The sequence below is a fragment of the Salvelinus namaycush genome, chromosome 21 (genome assembly GCF_016432855.1).
Source record: "Salvelinus namaycush isolate Seneca chromosome 21, SaNama_1.0, whole genome shotgun sequence".
In the NCBI taxonomy this organism is placed as follows: Eukaryota; Metazoa; Chordata; class Actinopteri; order Salmoniformes; family Salmonidae; genus Salvelinus; species Salvelinus namaycush.
Genome location: NC_052327.1, coordinates 26,593,709 through 26,608,785, shown reverse-complemented (window position 1 = coordinate 26,608,785; position 15,077 = coordinate 26,593,709). Strand labels below are relative to the sequence as shown.

The 15,077-nt window shown below is 41.5% G+C and overlaps 1 protein-coding gene across 1 annotated transcript in view; it reads left to right on the top strand.

Annotated features, from left to right (window-relative positions):
• Positions 1-15,077, top strand: part of LOC120066253 (N-terminal EF-hand calcium-binding protein 2-like) — a 154,321-nt gene that overhangs the window by 124,515 nt on the left and 14,729 nt on the right. Inside the window, exon 9 of the mRNA XM_039017501.1 lies at positions 9,968-10,024. Within this exon, the coding sequence (XP_038873429.1) occupies positions 9,968-10,024 (57 nt within the window). The remainder of the gene's footprint in view (positions 1-9,967; positions 10,025-15,077) is intronic.

Below are 15,077 nucleotides of genomic sequence, written 5' to 3'. Positions count from 1 at the left end.
GGAGTAGGTGTGATGGTGTGGGGGTGCTTTGCTGGTGACACTCTCTGTGATTTATTTAGAAGGCACATTTAACCAGCATGACTACCACAGCATTCTGCAGCGATACGCCATCCCATCTGGTTTGCGCTTAGTGGGACTATCATTTCTTTTTCAACAGGACAATGACCCAACACACCTCCAGGCTGTGTAAGAGCTGTTTGACCAAGAAGGAGAGTGATGGAGTGCTGCATCAGAAGACCTGGCCTCCACAATCACCCGACCTCAACCCAATTCGGATGGTTTGGTATTAGTTGCACCACAGAGAGAAGGAAAAGCATCCAACAAGTGCTCAGCATATGTGGGAACTCCTTCAAGACTGTTGGAAAAGCATTCCAGGTGAAACTGGTTGAGAGAATACCAAGAGTGTGCAAAGCTGTCATCAAGGCACATTTAGCATATTTTGATTTGTTTAACACTTTTTTGGTTACTACATGATTCTATATCTTATTTCTTAGAAAATGTCTTCACTATTATTCTACTATGTAGAAAATAGTAAAAATAAAGAAAAACCCTTGAATGAGTAGGTGTGTCCAAACGTTTGACTGGTACTGTATCTGTAGTAGAAAGTGATGGGTTAGAAGAAGCCTAAATAACCAAGCCATAAAGTAAAATGTAACATCCATATATGGCAAGCTATGTAAACTTTAACATTGATTTATCCTGCAACAGATGTCGTTCAAGTTGGTAATATACATTTTTGTCTTCTCTTAAGGGGAAAGTAACCTAAAAGTAACAGAATGTAGTCATATTACGTTACTGAGTTTGGATAATCCTAAAGTTACATTGCTGATTACAATTTTGGACAGGTAACTGTGACTGATTACATTTAGAAAGTAACCTACCCAACCCTGTAGCAGATGTTATTGCGGGTGTAGCGAAATGCTTGTGTTCCAAGCTCCAACAGTGCAGAAATATCTAACTATTCACAACAATATACACAAATATAAAAGCAAAATAAGTCGGAAGTTTACATGCACTTAGGTTGGAGTCATTAAAACTTGTTTTTCAACCACTCCACAAATTTCTTGTTAACAACTATAGTTTTGGAAAGTCGGTTAGGACATCTACTTTGTGCATGACACAAGTCATTTTTCCAACAATTGTTTACAGACAGATTATTTCACTTATAATTCACTGTATCGCAATTCCAGTGGGTCAGAAGTTTACATACACTAAGTTAACTCTGCCTTTAAACAGCTTGGAAAATTCCAGAAAATGATGTCATGGCTTTAGAAGCTTCTGATAGGCTGATTTACATCATTTGAGTGAAGTGGAGGTGTACCTGTGGATGTATTTCAAGGCCTACCTTCAAACTCAGTGCCTCTTTGCTTGACATCATGGGAAAATCAAAAGAAATCAGCCTAGACCTCAGAAAATAAATTGTAGACCTCCACAAGTCTGGTTCATCCTTGAGAGAAATTTCCAAACGCCTGAAGGTATCACGTTCATCTGTACAAACAATAGTACGCAAGTATAAACACCATGGGACCACACAGCCGCCCTACAGCTCAGGAAGGAGACGCGTTCTGTCTCCTAGAGATGAACGTACTTTGGTGCGAAAAGTGCAAATCAATCCCAGAACAACAGCAAAGGACCTTGTGAAGAAGCTGGAGGAAACAGGTACAAAAGTATCTTTATCCACAGTAAAAACGAGTCCTATATCGACATCACCTGAAAGGCCACTCAGCAAGGAAGATGCCACTGCTCCAAAACCGCCATAATAAAAGCCAGAATATGGTTTGCAACTGCACATGAGGACAAAGATCATACTTTTTGGAGAGATGTCCTCTGGTCTGATGAAACAAAAATAGAACTGTTTGGCCATAATGACCATTGTTATGTTTGGAGGAAAAAGGGGGAGGCTTGCATGCCGAAGAACGCCATCCCAACCGTGAAGCACGGGGGTGGCAGTATCATGTTGTGGGGGTGCTTTGCTGCAGGAGGGACTGGTGCACTTCACAAAATAGATGGCATCATGAGGTAGGACAATTATGTAGATATATTGAAGCAACATCTCAAGACATCAGTCAGGAAGTTAAAGCTTGGTCGCAAATGGGTCTTCCAAATGGACAATGACCCCAAGCATACTTCCAAAGTTGTGGCAAAATGGCTTAAGGACAACAAAGTCAAGGTATTGGAGTGGCCATCACAAAGCCTTGACCTCAATCCCATAGAAAATGTGTGGGCAGATCTGAAAAAGTGTGTGCGAGCAAGGAGGCCTACAAACCTGACTCAGTTACACCAGCTCTGTCTGGAGGAATGGGCCAAAATTCACCCAACTTTTTGTGGGGAGCTTGTGGAAGGCTACCTGAAAAGTTTGACCAAAGTTAAACAATTTAAAGGCAATGCTACCAAATACTAATTGAGTGTATGTAAACTTCTGACCCACTGGGAATGTGATGAAAGAAATAAAAGCTGAAATAAATCCTACTCTCTACTATTATTCTGGCATTTCACATTCTTACAATAAAGTGGGGATCTTAACTGACCTAAAACAGGGAATTTATACTCAGATTAAATCTCAGGAATTGTGAAAACTGAGTTCAAATGTATTTGGCTAAGGTGTATGTAAACTTCCGACTTCAACTGTAAATATTAGGACAAGCGATGTCGGAGTGTCATTGACTAAAATACAGTAGAATAGAATACAGTATATACCAATGAAATGAGTAAAGCAGTTTGTAAACATTATTAAAGTGACTAGTGTTCCGTTATTAAAGTGACCAGTGATTTAATGTCTATGTATATAGGGCAGCAGCCTCTAAGGTGCAGGATTGAGTAACCGGGTGATAGACAGCTAGTGATGGCTATTTAACAGTCTGATGACCTTGAGATAAAATATGTTTTTCAGTCTCTCGGTCCCAGCTTTGATGCACCTGTACTGACCTCGCCTTCTACTGTGGTCCCGTCAATGTGGATGGGGGCGTGCTCCCTATGGTGTCTCCTGAAGTCCACGATCAGCTCCTTTGTTTTGTGACGTTGACGGAGAGGTTATTTTCCTGGCACCACTCTGCCAGGGCCTTCACCTCCTCCTTGTAAGCTGTCTCTTCATTGTTGGTAATCAGGCCTACTATGGTTGTGTCATCTGCAAAATTGATGATTGAGTTGGATGCGTGTGTGGCCAGTCATTGGTGAACAGGGAGTACAAGAGGGGGCTGAGCACGAACCCTTGTGGGGCCCCTGTGTTGAGAATCAGTGAAGTGGAGGTGTTGTTTCCTACCTTCACCACCTGGGGGCGGCCCGTCAGGAAGTCCAGGACCCAGAAGCACAGAGCGGGGTTCAGACTCAGGGCCCCGAGCGTGAATGCTGTTGAAGGCTGAGCTATAGTCAATGAACAGCATTCTTACATATGTATTCCTCCTGTCCAGATGGGATAGGGTAGTGTGCAGTGCAATGGCGATTGCATCGTCTGTGGATCTATTGGGGCGGTAAGCAAATTGAAGTGGGTCTAGGGTGTCAGGTAAGGTAGAGGTAATATGATCCTTAAAAATTCTCTCAAAGCACTTCATGATGGTAGAAGTGAGTGCTACGTGGCGATAGTCGTTTCGTTCAGTTACCTTTGCTTTCTTGGGTACAGCAACAATGGTGGACATATTGAAGCAAGTGGGGACAGCAGACTGGGATAGAGAAAGATTGAATATGTCCGTAAACACCCCAGCCAGCTGGTCTGCGCATGCTCTGTGAACGCGATAAGGGATTCCATCTTGGCCTGCAGCCTTGCGAGGGTTTAACACGCTTAAATGTCTTACTCACATCGGCTATGGAGAACGAGAGCCCACAGTCCTTGGGAGCGGGCCGCGTTGATGGCACTGTGGTATCCTCAAAGCGGGCGAAGAAGGTTTTTAGCTTGTCCGGAAGCAAGACGTTGGTGTCCGCGACATGGCTGGTTTTCCCTTTATAATCCGGGATTGTCTGTAGACCCTGCCACATACATCTCGTGTCTGAGTCGTTGAATTGTGACTCCACTTTGTCTCTGTACTGACGTTTTGCCTGTTTGATTGCCTTACGGAGGAAATATCTACACTGTTTGTATTCAACCATATTCCCAGTCACCTTGCCATGGTTAAATGCAGTGGTTCGTGCTTTCAGTTTAACCCGAATGCAGCCATCTATCCATGGGTTTCTGGTTTGGGTAGGTTTTAATAGTCACAGTTGAAACAACATCCCCTATACACTTCCTGATGAACTCAGTCACCGTGTCCATGTATACATCAATGTTATTCTCCGAGGCTACCCAGAACATATCCCAGTCCGCGTGATCAAAACAATCTTGAAGCATGGATTCCGATTAGTCAGACCAGCATTGAATAGACCTTAGCACGAGTACTTCCTTTTTGAGTTTCTGCCTATAGGAATGGAGGAGAAAAATGGAGTCGTGATCTGATTTTCCAAAGGGAGGGCGGGGAGGGCCTTGTAGGCATCCCGGAAGAGAGAATAGCACTGGTCGAGTGTTTTCCCAGCGTTAGTACTACAGTCAATGTGTTGATAGAACTTCAGTAGCGTTTTCCTCAAATTTGCTTTGTTAAAATCCTCAGCTACAATAAATGTTGCCTTAGGATATGTGGTTTGCATAAACTCCAGTGTAGTTCCTTGAGGGCCGTCATGGTATCGGCTTGAGGGGGAATATACACAGCTGTGACTATAACCAATGAGAATTATCTTTGGAGGTAATACGGTCGGCATTTGATTGTAAGGTATTCTAGGTCGGGTGAACAAAAGGATTTGGGTTTCTGACCGTTATCAGAATCACACCATGAGTTGTTAATCATGAAACATACACCACCGCCCTTCTTCTTCCCCGAGAGTTCTTTATTCTTGTCTGCACGATGTACTGAGAACCCAGCTGGCTATCTGGACAGGTGACAGTATATCTGGAGAGAGCCATGATTCCGGAAAACAGAGTATGTTAGTCCCTGATGTCTGTCTGGATGTAGACTCTCGCCCTGAGCTTGTCTACTTTATTGTCCAGAGACTGAACATTAGCGAGTAATATACTCGGAAGCGGTGGATGGTGTGCCCGCCACCTGAGTCGGATTAGAAGTCCACTCCGAATACCTCTTCTCCGCCGGCGGCGTCTTGGAGCAGACTCTGGGATAAGTTCAATTGTTCTGGGGGGTGCGAACAAAGAATCCAATTCGGGAAAAACATATTCCTGGTCGTAATGCTGGTGAGTTACCACAGCTCTGATATCCAAAAGTTATTTCCGGCTGTATGTAATAACACAAAAAACGTTCTGGGCTAATAATGTAAGAAATAACACACACAAAAAAATAAATACTGCAAAGTTGCTTAGGAGCTAGAAACAGCTGCCATGTCTGTCGGCCCAATCTATTACCCACCAGCACTGACATTGAACAGCCCAGGCCTATATGAATTCTAGCTACTTCTGAAGCACATGTTGTGCCCTCAACTCATTTGTAACTCTGTAAATACATTTGTTTATTATAAAAAATGTAAAAATCTTCATAAAAATACTTATCATTGAAATTAAAAAGACATTTGTGGAATATTAGGTTTCTACATTATGTAAAAGCACAAATTTGAGATGCATTACATTGAAAATTGTACACTGCCTTTTTAAGAGTGTCAAGTTTGTGACTACAACATGCAAGTGATCAGTCATTAATTTATTCATTACTATGACCATTGTTCTCCTGAAGAAGCTATCCCTTTTCCATTCTTACTGTGCCCCCAAATGTTCAGATATACTACTGGTAAAGTTATCAGGTTGCTAGCTAGCTAGCTAATGAGGTAATTAACTTGACTGAAGAAGATTTAAAAAAAGGTTTTTAATAAAAGGTCAAGGGCCATAAAGTCCAAATTGTCTATCTTGTAAAAATTCATGAAAATTCTTAATTTAAGGTTAGATTTAGGCTTAATGTTTGCAGTGTGGTTAAGGTTTTAAAAAATCTGATTTTAAGAAGATTAATTGTATAAATAAGTGGGGTTTATGACTTTGTGGCTGTGGGAATTAGTGACGACCTTTTAGAACGGCCCTTGACATGGTTTATGAATGTAAAATGCGTCCCCCCCAATCCGCAATAGGAAGATGGTGGGAAGGGAAGGGATGAGAGAAGAGAGCGAGGGAGAGCGAAAGAAAGAGACAAAGAAAGCAATTATAGAGCCCTGACATCCAAACTATTGCAATATGTCTTGCTATTTCTTTCACTCATCCCTCCCTCTCTCCTTTGCACTCTTCTTCTCCCTCATGCCCTCTCCCCTTCTCCACGCTGTCTTCCCTCACTCATTCCCTCAGGCTTTATCTGTGTCTCTCTCTTTTTCATTCTCTCTCCTCTCTCACTCGCTCCACTCTTTGTCTCTCTCCGTTGCCCGTGTCTTGTATGCAGTGAGCATGGTAGACTAATGGAGTCTCCAGTTAATTGTGTTGTATCTAGCAGGCAGGCAAGTTCTTATTGCAGCAGCTAAGAATAGCTGAACAGTTTTATTCCACGCTCGATGAAGCGCCCCTGAGAGAACAAGGAAGGCACTGTCAGACCCCAGTGAAGATTCCTAAAGGGAGGATTTTTAGGTCTTCCTAGGCAGACCTTCTGTGTCACAGGGCTAGGAACGAACCTGGAACAGTCAACTGTACCGCACGTCTGGCGGGATGGATTTGGTGGAATCAGACAAACGTTCCCTCACAGAAAATATGTATTCGCAGCGGGCTGCGCTGTTTGCCACAAGTGCTTATTATCCATGTTATGGGAGAGGGGCTGTACAAATTTATGGATGTGGGCAAAAAATTATCACAAAAGGGTTTCGAACAGAGTGAGAATCTTGTTTACTGGATGCCGTTATGACTAGCATGCATTGCACAAATTGAGTTGTCTTCTGCCTCACGAGATCAAAGTAGTAGTCCCCTCAGCTATGTCCATGCTATCTCCGTCTGTGATTCTAGTCCTGAATGTACTTTTCTGCATTTCTCCTTCAAACCAGGCATATGCTTTAAATTTGTTAGTCCCATACAATGTGACTTATTTGCACACACTGAATGCCCTGATTGCTATAGTTATGTCTGATCTAGTCATTGTATATTTTCAGCAGGATGATTTTAACCAGCGGTGACCTCAAGCCCATACCACATGTGTGAAGGATCCTTGTCATCAGAGCTCTTGTTGTCTGTAGAATGCTGTCGAATGCTGTAGAGTGCTCGCATGCTGGTTCAGGAAGCATCATTTCCTTTCCCCGTTGTGTCATTATAAATGCCTCAATCACCGTGGCAACTGGAGCACCAGCATACTTTCTTTCTCCAGCAGCCCTCATATTGCTACAGATGAAGGATCCTAATTTGATCACTATTTTGTTGCTGAGAATTTAAAGCAGAATTTAAAGTAGTGATAGGAGAAAGTGGTCTGGATCAACTGAGTCAAGTTACAATGGCATTAGCAATGCAGGCATTCTGTGGCCTATTCATCTGAAGTCTAGTTTACAGGAGGCCACATAGGACAGAGCCAATACATTACATGAGACAAACTGTGATGAGTAAGTTATGGACTGCAACTATTGAAAACTCATTACAAACTTGTAGTGTATTTTCAATAACCAAAAATATTGTATTTTCACCTTTTTGAAGCTGTTGTATAAAACCGGAAGTAAAATATACAAAAAAGAAACTTAAGAACGAGACGCATAGAAATAGCGCACATAGAACAGATCTACCGCTTCTTAGACTTGCGTTCAACGAGAATGACAGGTCTATAACTCACATGTCTATGTGAATTTGGTTGGGTCATTACATATTGCAGCCTTAATTATAATCCTCATCATAATTCACATTTCCTGTTGCTGCAGGATTATTTTTCTGATGTAATTTAGCAGACTGGAAATTAAGATCCTACATCTGTACAGTATCTGGTGCTGTATGAAAGATAATCCAGGGTCTCAACCCACATTCAGACACATCTGCGTTGTCTGTTCATCATTATGCACCAATGTACACTCAGTAAGACATTTGTCGGAAGGAAACTGCTATACAATACAGTGTTTCACTCCACTCCCATCGGATAGATGAGAGTAACTTCAGAAACACCACAGAATGTGAATTTTACATGAGTTTTCAATAGTTGCAGTCCATAACTTACTCATCACATTTTGTCTCATGTAATGTATTGGCTCTGTCCTATGTGGCCTCCTGTAAACTAGACTTCAGATGAATAGGCCACAGAATGCCTGCATTGCTAATGCCATTGTAACTTGACTCAGTTGATCCAGACCACTTTCTCCTATCACTGCTTTAAATTCTGCTTTAAATTCTCAGCAACAAAATAGTGATCAAATTAGGATCCTTCATCTGTAGCAATTTGAGGGCTGCTGGAGAAAGAACGCATGCTGGTGCTCCAGTTGCCACGGTGATTGAGGCATTTATAATGACACAACGGGGAAAGGAAATGATGCTTCCTGAACCAGCAGGCGAGCAGGCATTCCACAGAATTCTACAGACAACAAGAGCTCTGATGACAAGGATCCTTCACACATCTGGGATGGGCTTGAGGTCACCTCTGGTTAAAATCATCCTGTAGATAATATACAATGACTAGATCAGACATAACTATAGAAATCAGGGCATTCAATGTGTGCAACTGAACCCAAAAACGATATTTTGGTTTTTGTTTCATTAGTCCGTTGTTGATATAGTCCCAAAATGTTTTGTATGTCATCAAGTTTTCAAGATATATAACTTTCTAAATACAGAAATACAGCCGGTAGGATGCTGTCTTTCCGTATTTTGAAAGTTATACATTTTGAAAACTTGATTGCTGACATTCAAAACATTTTGGGACTATGTTATCAATGGACTAATGAAACAAATACCAAAATATTGTTTTTGGGTGTTATTTTCCTTTATTATGTGATTGGAAATATAGCTCTGTAATACAGTGATGGGTTTTTCTGGGCTTGACATTTTCCTGCAGTCGGAGATGCTCATCTCTGATTAAGATCTCTGTGATTCTATATTAAATGTTATCTAAGGCCGTTCCACATTATACTATGTGATAGCTACCCTCTCTGCTGTGTAACATTTTCCTCTACAGATCTGTGAGTATATTAGCTAGCTAAGCGATATAGCGTGTCACAGTATTCAAGACAGATTTCTGCTCAAATAGAAAGCAAGCATTTCCTTCATTACATAAAAAATCTGTTCTAGAAACAAATAGGGGGATAGTTTGACAGTTTGAAGGGAACTCCATTGTTAACTGTAATAAATGGGTAATAAAGCAGCAAGAAAAGTATAATTCATGACCACCTTAGTTACTGCAGTTTTTATTAACTTCTCAACTAGTAGCTAACTACTAGAACTACACACTACTTTAAAAAAAAAAAATATATATAGATGAAGTAAGCCAGAATTTCCTTTATTTTTCGACATTAGACCTGCCTAATTCTCGCTTGAAACACTTTTTGTGTGCCTAATTCTAACTTTTTGTGTTTATAGGCTAAATTACACATTCTGTTAACATCTGACTCCAGAGTAATTTGTTCTTGCAATTTGTAGTCTATGACATTTTAGATATAGATATGATAATTTTTCACTAAGTAGTTTGGATGTAGTTAACTACTTTTCAAAGTAAGCTTAGTTAAGTAAACTGTATTTTTATTAAGGGTAGCTGTAGTGTAGCTTAACTTATTTCAGTGTGAAGTAATTGGTACCTTGGTAAACTACATTTTCAGAGTAGCTTCCCCAACACTGATATTCATTCAGCTTAGTGATCAATTGTCATCAGAACAGTATCAAGGCAAGTCTTGAGTCGGATTAAAAGAAACATGCATTATTTCTGTACAGTTGCAAATAAGAAATGTGAGGTGGAAAAAAACCTGCCCACCTGGGTGTGTGCAGTGCAGAGTAGGGTGCCTCTGTTCCACTGTTCCAGTGCAGCTTAGGCTTAACACTAATCCACTTGTGGTTCTTGTGTTTTGGTTCTTGTTGCAGACAGTTTGGTTTGACCTGCATCAGAGGCTAACAGACACTGATGGCACAGCCAGCGCAGTAAGTAGCATATTTATGCCTGAGAGCCTGGTAGTGGGGCACGGTTTGGCTGTGGCACTGTGAGGGATTTGCTGCTCCACCCCTAGCTATCCCTTACTACCCCTCACGACCCCCAAGCTGGGAGCTCCATTCTGAAGCTCCCAGCTTGCACAGAGAATCATTGGCATCTCATATCCACCTCCTATCAAGCAGAAAGCAGACAAGTAGATTACTTATCTCCCTGCATGAAAAGCATGAGTGCATGTTATCTATCTTTTCTTATCAAAGTGGTCAGACCCAGTGCTTGAGTTCAAATGATGTATTTTAAGTGCCTCCCATGGGTGGTTATTTGATCCTGAAACCTCAGGGCAAGCATACATTCTGTTCATATTGTTGTTATGGCCTCATGCTTCCATATTAACAATTGTTAAACAGTTTGAACAGTTTCCTACAGTATAGCTAAGTTATTTATCTTTCAATCCGAAACATGCTTAACCAAAAAACAAAATACTCATATGTCGCTATACAGTTTGTGTAGTCTGCAACAAGCATACTCTCCAAATGCCAAAATGTTATTATGCTCTTGTGACCCTTTCATTATTATTTTTGACTGATTAGACAAAAGTTTCTCCATCTGGTTCTTGAAATATATATCCCTCCGTCAGCATGCCTGTATAAGATGTGGATGTAGTGGCCTGTAGAACTGTCAGTATGAGTAAGATGGAGAGATGGCAGTTCACACAGGGACAATCTGATGGATCTGAGAAATAATACAGGGATCGGTGTCTTTATCTGAGCATCAGTGCAGTTCCCCTGCTCACTCCTAGGGTCCTACTGCAGCAGTCCACTGGCAGCACCTGCTCTGAATCTGAAACAAGCCGGCCCGGATCCTGCCTCTGATTGACTTCTGCCTTATTGATGCTTGAGGGATCCAAGCAAATTGAATCATTCCTTTTCTCCCATTAATCATTGTCAGCGTCTAGAGCTATCATTTGCTCTCACAAATAGGATTAGAGCAGGCTTCACCTGTCAGCTGGGCCAGTCTGATTGGTATGGAGCTGCATGTGCGCTTGTGTGCCCAAAGCTCAATAGGGGCACATTAGTAGGCCCGACGGGTATTCTTAAAGTGGGAGAGAAGATTGAACCTTTTGACCCACCATACTCTCAGCAGGGTTTTCTTAGTGCTGTGAGCCCTACTGCAAGTGATTCACTCAGCATACAATCAAGAATAGAAAGATTGAATCTAAAGTCATGTTTTCTACAACAGCATGCACAGTAGAGGTGCCAGAGTTCACCATCCACATTTGAAATGCCTTGAAATAGCTTACTGAGTATCCTTGCTTGCAATTGCTCTTATAAAGCATGTTGTATGGCATTTTGATATTAATGCGGTACCATTGCTGTATGTGTATTATGCAGTGTTCCTTAATGCAAATGCCTGAATCGTTCCAGTAATTTCCCCCTCCTCTCCAGCACCCAGGTCACACATATACTACCATTCAAAAGTTTGGGGTCACTTAGATATTTCCTTGTTTTTGAAAGAAAAGCACATTTTTGGTCCATTAAAATAACATACAATTGATCAGAAATACAGTGTAGACATTGTTAATGTTGTAAATGACTATTGTAGCTGGAAACGGCTGACTTTTAATGGAATATCTACATAGGCGTACAGAGGCCCATTATCATCAGCCATCACTCCTATGTTCAAATGGCACGTTGTGTTAGCTAATCCAAGTTTAGCGTTTTAAAAGGCTAATTGATCCTTAGAAAACCCTTTTGCAATTATGTTAGCACAGCTGAAAACTGTTGTTCTGATTAAAGAAGCAATAAAACTGGCCTTCTTTAGACTAGTTGAGTATCTGGAGCATCAGAATGTGTGGGTTCGATTACAGGCTCAAAATGACCAGAAACAAAGAACCTTCTTCTGAAACTCGTCAGTCTATTCTTGTTCTGAGAAATGAAGGCTATTCCATGTGAGAAATTGCCAATAAACTGAAGATCTGGTACAACGCTGTGTACTACTCCCTTCACAGAACAGAGCAAACTGGCTCAAACCAGAATAGAAAGAGTAGTGGGAGGCCCCGGTGCACAACTGAACAAGAGGACAAGTACATTAGAGGGTCTAGTGGCAGCTGGCAGCTTCATTAAATAGTACCCGCAAAACACCAGTCTCAACATCAACAGTGAAGAGGCGACTCCGGGATGCTGGCCTTCTGATCAATTTGATGTTATTTTAATGGCCAAAAAATATGCTTTTCTTTAAAGAACAAGGACATTTATAAGTGACCCCAAACTTTTGAACGGTAGTGTAGATATGAGACTAGGGTCTGATTATTAGCTCTTTGGTATCCCTTAGTCTCTATTTAATTACATGCTTCCAATGTATTGTGCCACAGCTAATGATGCTCAGGCTTCTGTTTTCTTGCTGTATTGTGATTTTCAATAGTCAAGCAGTTCCATTTTACATATTGATTGCCTGCTTAGAAATTGCAAAGTTATGTACATGTTTGCCTGGAGGGGGTGGCAATGTTGGAAAATATTTGTTATTTACTTTTATTTACATAAAATGGGGGTGTGGTGCATGCCCTCAAGAAGCACTCGGTATGCAGCAACCCCATTTTTGACACTGATTTATCTGGATTGACTGTGAGGAAAACAAAAGGCCAGTCTGCCTTACCTGAAAGACCACACTGTATTTCTCCTTCCATTATCCAGTTCAGAGTGATATACTGTACCTGGGACAGAGCAGTGCTGCAGAACAGAGTTATCTGACCTAACTTCAGCCAGTACAGTGGATACTGGGTATAGCACTGACCACAGTGGTACTTCTGACTGACCTTTTTCACCCTGGGTGCAGCCTGGGTAGTACATATTTTCATCCACTCTCCAATTGTTTGTTCCATAATGTGAAACTCAACAGCTATGTGGTGAGGAATCGGAGCGTTAGAGGGACTGAGCAGTAGTTATTGCTCACTGTAGCCTTGTGGGAGTGACCAGTGCTCAAACATGCACTGTCTCCATCGGGAGAGAGTCAAAGTGTGAACGCATCATTGCTCTTGTACATCACACCACAGTGTATCTATTGTGTCAGCAGTTTCTTTAAGGGTTTCGAATGCATTTCACAGTTGTTAATAGTCTCCTAGACCACACACAGCTTTATTTTATATTGGCAGACCTGAAATCACTGGCCCTTGTCGATACAACCACTGTGCCATGAGGGATGGGGAGAAATGCACAAGGAAAGAGAATCATTGGAGAAAGATATGCAGCATTGCTCATTTGGAGGGTGTTATGGTGCGAAGGGATGCACCACTGCAGAAAGAGAATTGTCTCTCTAGGACAGGGATCCTCAACTGGCAGCTTATGGGCCGAATTTGGCCCGCGGATGGTTTTATTTGGCCCTCCAAGATGTTTTTCTTTTTATATTTATTTTCATTAATGGACATAATAGACTGTAAAAACACCAGGAAATCAGCTCCAAGTGATTTTAATTTTGGAAATCTGTTCCCATTTATTCCCATGCATAATATAGAGACATACAGTGCATTCAGAAAGTAGTCACACCCCTTGACTTTTTCCGCATTTTGTTGAGTTACAGCCTGAATTTAAAATGGATTACATTTTGTTTAGTTTTTTGTCACTGGCCTACACACAGTGTTTTACATGATTTTTGAATGACTGCCTCATCTCTGTACTCCTCAGTCGAGCAGTGAATTTCAAACACAGATTCAACCACAAAGACCAGGGAGGTTTTCCAATGCCTCGCAAAGAAGGGCAGCTATTGGTAGATGGGTAAAAAAAAGTTAAGTTATTGATTATACTTTGGATGGTTTATCAATTCACCCCAATACAAAGATACAGGCGTCCTTCCTAACTCAGTTGCCGGAGAGGAAGGAAACCGCTCTGGGATTTTACCATGAGGCCAATGGTGACTTTAGAAAAAACTGTTACAGAGTATAATAGCTGTGATAGGAGAAAACTGAGGATGGATTAATAACATTTTAGTTACTCCACAATACTACCCTAATTGACAGAGTGAAAAGAAGGAAAATCAGCCAACGGCTGAATCCCGAGTGGCGCAGCGGTCTAAGGCACAGCATCTCAGTGCAAGAGCTGTCACTACAGTCCCTGATTTGCACAATTGGCCCAGCGTCGTCCGGGTTTGGCCGGGGAAGGCTGTCATTGTAAATAAGATTTTGTTCTTAACTGACTTGCCTAGTTAAATAAAGGGGGGGGGGGATATTCTCCAGTTTCCATGTTAACGGTGCAATTCTGTGATTCCCCTCTGAGTTCTCCCCCAACTTCTTCCATACCCTATGGGGGACACATTCCCGTACATACATTCAAACTCTCTCTCTTTCACACACACCCTCATGTACACAGCCATGCACTATTATCTCATGATATATTCAATGGATTCCTTACTGCCTTCATTATTCCATGTATGCCTGCATGTGTTTGTGTGCACACATATGCCTACATATAGATATTGCCCTGAGCCATACACACACACAAACCCTTGTACAATCACACACAAACCCACAGACAGACAGACAGACAGACAGACAGACAGACAGACAGACAGACAGACAGACAGAGACAGACAGACAGACAGACAGACAGACAGACAGACAGACAGACAGACAGACAGACAGACAGACAGACAGAGAGACAATAAATAATGTAGGTAATAAAGAGAGAGAAGGGGGATGAATGGATGGATTTTAGTACTGCCATTGATAAGGCCTCTTGTATCTTTATTGCAGTGGTGGTCAAAATAGTTCCTATCAAACTAGCTTATAGAGTCAATAACCATTTGTGAAATGTCCCCATTTTCACATCCAGTAATGATGACACTTTATAGATCTCCCCACAGACAATTACTATTTTATGGAAACTCATGCTGAGATACACAGTTACAAGGATTTCTAGTTTTGTTTGACTTTTTGTCTGTGCCACACGCTGTCTTGTTAAAACCAGCCTAGATGACAAATGAAAGGCACACAATTGAATCAACTTTAATTTAGCATGATGGGCCTAGCCCTTATTTTAGGCAGCCTGGTAAATGCTG